General features: G+C 42.8%; 1 protein-coding gene across 2 annotated transcripts in view; it reads left to right on the top strand.

The window, feature by feature from the left end:
• The first annotated feature begins 2,688 nt into the window (after positions 1-2,688).
• The window catches only part of UPRT (uracil phosphoribosyltransferase homolog), an 88,857-nt gene continuing 83,853 nt past the window's right edge, over positions 2,689-7,692 (top strand). Inside the window, exons 1-2 of one of the 2 annotated variants that reach the window (XM_085854517.1) lie at positions 2,689-2,707; positions 2,891-2,988. In XM_085854517.1, the coding sequence (XP_085710643.1) occupies positions 2,897-2,988 (92 nt within the window). In that variant the 5' untranslated portion in view covers positions 2,689-2,707; positions 2,891-2,896. Of the gene's footprint in view, positions 2,708-2,890; positions 2,989-7,692 lie in introns of those variants that run through there. The other variant, XM_085854518.1, reaches the window with a different exon arrangement.

Raw genomic sequence — 7,692 nt, 5'->3', positions numbered from 1 at the left:
ATTGCAGAACACTGATGCTTTAGCTGATGACGTCTTAACTATTTTTAAAGCATTGGTTACGTCGCGTGTTCTTTTTGAGTTTGAAACTCAAGATCCTGCTTTATTTAAAAACCAGTGGTCTGTGAAGCAATCCTTATGTAGCATGGTTGGTGGTACTCCAAAAATCAATTTATAAATTTAACATTACCTCTTTGTTACCCCTTCCTTTCCTGGTTATCTATTTTGATGCCTGTATTCACATACTTCACTATGTGAAACTTGAATTTTCCTGTAACAAAGGGGAAAAGTCTCTCTCTCTCTCTCTCTGCTATCTCCCCTACCCCCACCCCCTCTCTCTCTCTCTCTCTCTCTCTCTCTCTCTCTCTCTCTCTCTCTCTCTCTCTCTCTCTGTCTCTCTGTCTCTCTGTCTCTCTCTCTGTCTCTCTCTCTGTCTCTCTCTCTCTCTCTCTCTCTCTCTCTCTGTCTCTCTCTCTCTCTCTCTCTCTCTCTCTCTCTCTCTCTCCCTCTCTCTATCTCTCCCCCCCCCCCATAGCTGTTGTTTGCTTGGCACGCACGTACAAACGCAAGGGGCTGTTGCTCAGTCTCTGGCGGTACGTGTGGAGCCTGTGTTGCTTCTCCTTTTCTCTCTTCCTATCATCTTCTTATATTATCCTTTCTCTAATATATTTTTCTTTGAAGTATCCATTTGTATAAACTCTTGTTGTCAATGCTTTATCGATCACTCTAAAATGTATTGTTTACTTCCCTTTTTCCACTCTTGTACATTATCATTTGCTTTGTTGTGGTGGTTTATTGAAAAACTTGTATTAATTTTTTATCCTTTGTATTTTTTGTAATAAAAGGACCTAAAAGTCAAAGTCTCTCTCTTTTATTGTTGTTATATTGTTTATAAATCTTTTATTGTTCAACATGAAGCCTATTTACTTTCGTTTGCCTGGGACATATAGTTACTTAGATATTCACATTTCAAATGATGTCATTTTTTTCGGGACACCCTGTATATGTATATATATTTTTTACAGCGCGTGCGCTGTTTACAATTGCACCGAGTTTGAAATGTCCCCGGTGTCTACCACGTCTCCGGTGTCCCCTATCCCCCCCCCCCACGTGCCTCAAGACAGCCAATGACAGCCGTCCGGTAGATGCAGTGCGTAACGTAGACGGAAATAGCGAGAATTGATGGAAATACCTGAGTATTTCAATGGAAATTTGTGAAACAAATGTGTTATATATGTGAAAACCATTTAATTCAATGCTTGACGGGAAAAAAACCAAGAAACGCGCCCCTCTCATGTACGAACGAACGAAAGACGTCATTTCCGCCCACCATCGCATTTCGTGCCGAAAGACGTCATTTCCGCCCACCATCGCATTTCGCGCTGAAAGACGTCATTTCCGCCCACCATCGCATTTTGCGCCGATCGCCGAATGCTGAAAGCTAAATTCTTCTTATGCTTTCATTCTTTTGCGGCCCGGCCCCCTGCCACGCTGTATCGAACAATTTCATTCCTTCTGTTATATATAAAGGTGCTTATCACAATAATAACAAGATTTTTACATTTCAAATATGAAGTACGCTTTTTAATTGTTTTTCAACTGAAAAAACACAAATTGCATATTTTAACAATAGTGTACTCATTTGCTTCACCACACGTGCTGTATTGAAGGATTTCACTTGTTTATATTGTTTTGTAATAAAAAGGTTCAAAAGTCAAAAGTCTCTCTCCTCTTTTCTCTCCACTTTTCTGTTTTTCTCTCTTTTCTCTTAGTTTTTTTTTTTTTTTTTTTTTTTTTTTTTTTTGTCTCTTTTTCTCTCTCTCTCTCTCTCTCTCTCTCTCTCTCTCTCTCTCTCTCTCTCTCTCTCTCTCTCTCTCTCTCTCTCTCTCTCTCTGACTTTTCTCTCTTTTCTCTTTTCTCTCTCCTCTTTTTTTCTCTCTTTTTTTCTCTCTCTCTTTTTTTTCTCTTTTCTCTTTTCTCTTTTTCTCTCTTTTCTTCTGTCTTTTCTCTCTTTGTCTGACTTTTCTCTTCTCTTTTTTTCTCTCTTTTCTCTTTTTTTTCTCTCTTTTCTCTTTTTTTTCTCTCTTTTCTCTTTCTCTCTTTTTTTTCTCTCTTCTCTCTCTCTCTGACTTTTCTCTTTTCTCTAACTTCTTTCTCTCTTTTTTCTCTTTTCTCTCTTCGACTCATCTCAGCTCAAAATCTGTGATTGGTCCAAACGAAATCCTGCGATAACGAAATCGGAACACAATAGATTGTCCGCAATTTGTCGAAATCTGCGATATTTGAGGGTTCACTTTTGCTCTCCCCCCTCCCCCACAATTCGTTTGCTTCCCTGCCCCACCCCCTCCCCCTTAATTTTTTTCCCTCCCATGATCCTCTCCCCTCAAAATGGGGTCCAGACCCCCAAGATTCCCCCCCCCCTAAATCCGCCGATGTGGCTGTGTTGGTATAATGTGGTAGTGCGGTTATTAACTCTAACCAAGGCTTCTCAACAAGTCTATCCTGTATGTAAAAGACTTGCTCAATACGAACAGGTGTATCAATTTGAGATCCACCATCGGGGGGCGCTCGAAACCTGAAATCTCTGGCACAATGAGACCAAATGAGCGCCACACAGAGAGCGCGGTGAGATCGCACGGAAGTGAAAATCCCACGGAAGGCCATGTCGTACATGTCACCATCATTCACGAAGAGACCCGTCGGAAAATCGGTTTATGGGCGGTGTATAGTCGAACTTCCGTCGAGATTGGCTTTTCCGTGTTAAAACGAAGATCAAAAAAGAATTTTTAGCGTCATATCTTTCATATTATAAGGATGATGATACTCGATGGATTGTGTGTTGAAAGCAATGTTGCCCAAGGCCTAGCTGTGTTTTGTGTCCTCTCTCAACTAGCTTCGGATGGGCATGGAGACGGACGGCTTCGGACCGCAGGTCAAGCTGCTCAAGATGAACGACCAGGTGCGCGAATTACAGACCATCCTCCGTGACAGGTGATCCTTTCTCCCTTTCCTTCCTCTTGGCCGTTAATCTCAACGTCTCGCCCATCAATCTTGATGGTAAATATGAATTATTTACTTCGCTTCAGGTGTTTTAAATCGGCCGCGAGTGTCCACAATCAAGTGATTTCTCAACTCACCACTGGTTCTCTTTCCTTTCACATATTTTGACAAGTATACGTGTTTCTTATTTGCTTTGAACAATAAACGTTATAAATTAAAACGTGACGTGTTCGATCTAAATGTGGCAGGAAACCGAAGGTGTGTTCATTTACTAAGCAGCGAGCTAGCGCTTGCCAAGCCAGCCGTTGCTTCGCAGCGCTTTCACATGGAGTGCTTGCTTGAGTGCTTAAGCCACTTGGCGAGCGCTCCACAAGAAACTTGGTAACTGCGCGCGCACACACACACACACACACACACACACACACACACACACACACACACACACACACACACACACACACACACACACACACACACACACACACATACACACACACACACACACACACCTGTTGCAACTTTCGCAGATATAACTAGAATCTTATACAGACACGTGTGTACCTTTCAAAACGTTCGTTCCCGGTTATCGATGGCTATCAACAGATGGACTTAAAGTACAATTGGTGGAACGTCCTTTCGAAAATATAAAAAGGATAACCAGATTTTGCTTTCCTGACCGAAAAATGAAAATTGTTCTGTCAATTTCATTGGTCCCCTCCCCCTCCCCTCCCCCTCCCCTCCCCCTCCCCTCCCCTTCCCCTCCCCTGCCCTCCCCTGCCCTCCCCTCCCCTCCCCCTCCCCTCCCCCTCCCTCCTTCCCTCCTCCCCAAAGTCGAGACCGTTTTGTTTGTTCTCATTCCCAGGCTACATTTCCTTTCAAAGTGAAATGGAGCACACCGATATATATTATCTGCACAGAGACCATTTTCGATGACTGCAAGCTTTACAAGCTGCAGAAACACGTCGCACTTTCTGTGACATGACTAAATGGTAAAAATCATGTCATGGATCGAGGCCATCAGCTGCCTCATTCTATCATCGCTATAAAATGAGTTTTGTGGTACCCAGCTGAGAACTGGATGATTTTCTCAACTTTTGTCAATTAAGGGGTATAGATTTGGAAAATTGATGTCTGTTTAAGAATTTGGTTCAAAGCGGTGAAAATTGATGTTAAATCTAGAGTGGCTGTGTAGAATTGAGGAACATGATAAGCCAGCTGCATCATGATTAAAGACAAAAAAATAGAGAAGAAAAAAAAAATCCAGAGATGAAGGATATATATATATATATATATATATATATATATATATATATATATATATATATATATATATATATATATATATATATATATATATATATATATATATATATATATATATATATATATAGTTTTTATATACATATTTTTATGCCTGGTGGTGGCTTAATGGTTAGGGTGGTGGGCTTGGGATCTGAGGATCCTGAGTTCAAATCCCCCTCAGCTGTTGAATTTATACCAGGTGGGGTTAACTCAGCCTGTCATCCTTCTGAAGTCGGCAAAATGAGTGCCAGCTTGCTGGTATCCCGTGTTGGAGTGGTGACCCGTCCAGGATTGTGCCCAATAGCCAAGGAGACTGCTTAGGCAGAACCAACATTCTGCACAGAGTTCCACACTGTTTTATGTTTCCCTTTCCTGCCCCTCTTGTCTCCTTGCTTCCCTTGTTATATGTTCTGTCTTGGCTCTTATACGAGCCTTGACATTATATATATATATATATATATATACACACACACACACACACACACACACACACACACACACACACACACACACACACACACACACACACACACACACACACACACACACACACACACACACACACACACACACACACACACACACACAGTCACCTGACTTTATCCTTGCTGGCATCTGGCAGTGTTTCAATGAATGCTATGATTTGGAGGCGTTCTTGTGTTTCTTATATTATGTTGTGGGCATGAAGACTTTGGTAAAAGCACAGGTCCTCAAGGACAGCATTCACTGACCCATGAGCAACGAGACCTGATTCAACAAGAATGTCTAAATGGCCTGCATCTCTGAATCTTTTCCTTATGATCCCAAGGAAGCTCCTACAGGTGTAGAATTCACGAAGACGTATCAGTCGCCCTAATATTGTGATGTAGGCCCAACAGATCCCCTGAGCCTTAGCATAGTTGGCTAAATCAGACGACAACGATGTTGTCCAATTTCAGTTTGTCTAGTCAATACTCATCTTCAAAACTATGTACATTATGTCCATCTCAGTCAGTGATGCTTCTATCACAGGTCGATCTGCGATAGAAGCCTTTACCAGTTCATCGTCCTTTGAGAGAAGGGTATTAAAACCTGTCCAATTAGGTCGCTGATGTGATGCTTCTTCAAAAGCTTTCATGAAGGTATAAACACAATCCAATTGTTTACTTTTATGAAGGGAGGCTTCAAACACATCAATGGCTATGTCTCTGATGTTGGCTGATGTGATGGTAGGTCCTTGCCGCTTGTGACTATGATATTGGGGAGAACTGACGGAAAAGAAATCTGCAGTGACCACTTTTTTTTTCTCCATTGCTTGATGTACTTCTGGATTCTCTCTTGTGCCTTCAGTTGTGTGAGGCCGTTGGATCACAATACCATTGGCATAATGAGTAGTACCATAGTCGGATAGGGTTTCCTCGCTGAAGTCGATGTTGGCCCACATAAGGATGGTATTGAGATTCTCAATGAATCCTGGAGGAACTTTGGTAGTTCAATGACTAATTTTGCAGATGAGCATGGGTTGTCTTAAGTGGAAGAAGAGTTGAATATGAAACACAGTGTCCAAGCTTATTCAACAGCGCAAGAACCTTCGAAGATCCTGTAAGATGTTTCATCGTGAGACCCAAACACATTGACTTAGGGGTGCAATTTATTCCTTTATAATATAACAAAATTGACATCCTGTAGGATTGACAGTAGCTTAAGATGAGTGGCCCTTGGGACATTGACAAAAGCTTTCAGAGTAGACACATCTGATGCATCAAAAGCCAATGCTAGAGTGTTGTCCCATTCTAGAATGGTTCCTCCTGATGACTCCATCTTTGCTCTTATTTATTCAGGTTCCTTCTGATGACTCCAATTTAGTATTTGGTCTTCCGTTTGAGTATTAATCATGAAATTGATACAATGGCTTCAGGAGCCTCCACATTGAGGCCCCTGAGAAAATGAAGGTTCCTTTTGAAGCATTAATGCAGACTTATAAAGGACATGCAAGCTGGACTGCACTCTCGACTTCACTGGACTTGGTGCAGTGTCAGTTTCTGTGAGGTTCAATTCACTTTCAGTTTCAGAGCTAGAAACATACATCCATTCTATAAGAGGTCCAGGTGAAATGTTCTCCATGAAAACGAGCTCATTCCTGGTTCTTTGGGATGGGCAATGGAAACAGTTGTGGATATTTTGCCTTCAATCGATCCTTCAGTTTATGGGAACTGAGAACCGATCAAAGAGACAATTTATCAGTATAGTAAGTGCATCAAATCATATGAGGGTACATGCAAATATCAAGTACAACACAAAGACAAGGGATGAATGTACTCACGTGTTCCTGGAAGCATCTTTTCCTACACATGCTGGCTTGCTTGATAAACACCTGGAGGAGATAAACAAATATAATTTGAATTATTATACCCAATGCCAATTGTACATTTTTTTTTTTTTGTATACATTGTCGAGGCTCGTGGGAGAGCTAACGCACAACACACAGCAAGGGCACATGAGACAAGAGGGGCGGGAGTGGGAAGGGCAAAACAGTGGGGAACAGAGACATTTAATTGGGAGATCTGTGGAAGGGAGAGGGATGGGGCAGGGAACATGGGGAATACAAGATGGCCATTACAGGGACTTTCAGGAAGGAAACTCAGGGAATTTGAAGGAGGTGGGTTTGGGTGGATTATCGGGGGTAGAAAACCTCGAGGATTTGGATGAGGGATGATAAGAAGTGGTGTTGAACAGCTGTTTTGAAGGCCTGGAGGGAAGAGTGGGATTGAATAGAGTGAGGGAGTTTATTCCAAAGGTGGGGAAAGAGTGAAGGTGAGCAGTGATTTGTGATTTTGTTGGTTTTACCAGAAGGGGGTTGTTGGCGGACCTTGAGCGCCCTGCGGAAATGTGGTGGGGACAAATCACAGAGAGGGAGCAGGGGGGGCTAGGCTGCAGAGGAGATGGGAGAAGACAGAAAGACCACCGACCAGCCTGCGGTGAGAGAGTGAGAGGCCCAAAGACTCAGCCTCATTGCGGGAGATGCCAATGATCCGAAATGCCTTGGTTTCCACAGCGTGAAGCCGAGAAAGGTGGGAGGCAGGAGCACCAGCCCAGAGGGGAGAGCAGTACTTCATTAGGCTGCGAATGAAAGCTTTGTAAGTGGTCAGGAGCTCAGGTGGGCCGAGGAAGGACTTTGCATGACGTAGGATTCCCAGTCGGCTACTGACTTTGGAGGCGAGGTTTGAAATGTGGCTTTCCCAGGAAAGGTCATGGCAGATAGTGAGACCCAGAAGCTTGAAAGAAAGGACTTCTTCCAGAGGATTGTTGAGAAAGTGGATGGGGTGGTTTTGTAAACGGTCCTTTCGGAGAGACATCGTGAGAGTGTGAGATTTGTCCGGATTGAAAGACATGTTCCACGTGTTGGACCAGTTT

Source organism: Eptatretus burgeri, chromosome 14 (genome assembly GCF_056783735.1).
Source record: "Eptatretus burgeri isolate ZD-2024b chromosome 14, Ebu_testis_v1, whole genome shotgun sequence".
NCBI classification, from domain to species: domain Eukaryota; kingdom Metazoa; phylum Chordata; class Myxini; order Myxiniformes; family Myxinidae; genus Eptatretus; species Eptatretus burgeri.
This window is presented reverse-complemented; position numbering and strand designations above follow the sequence as displayed.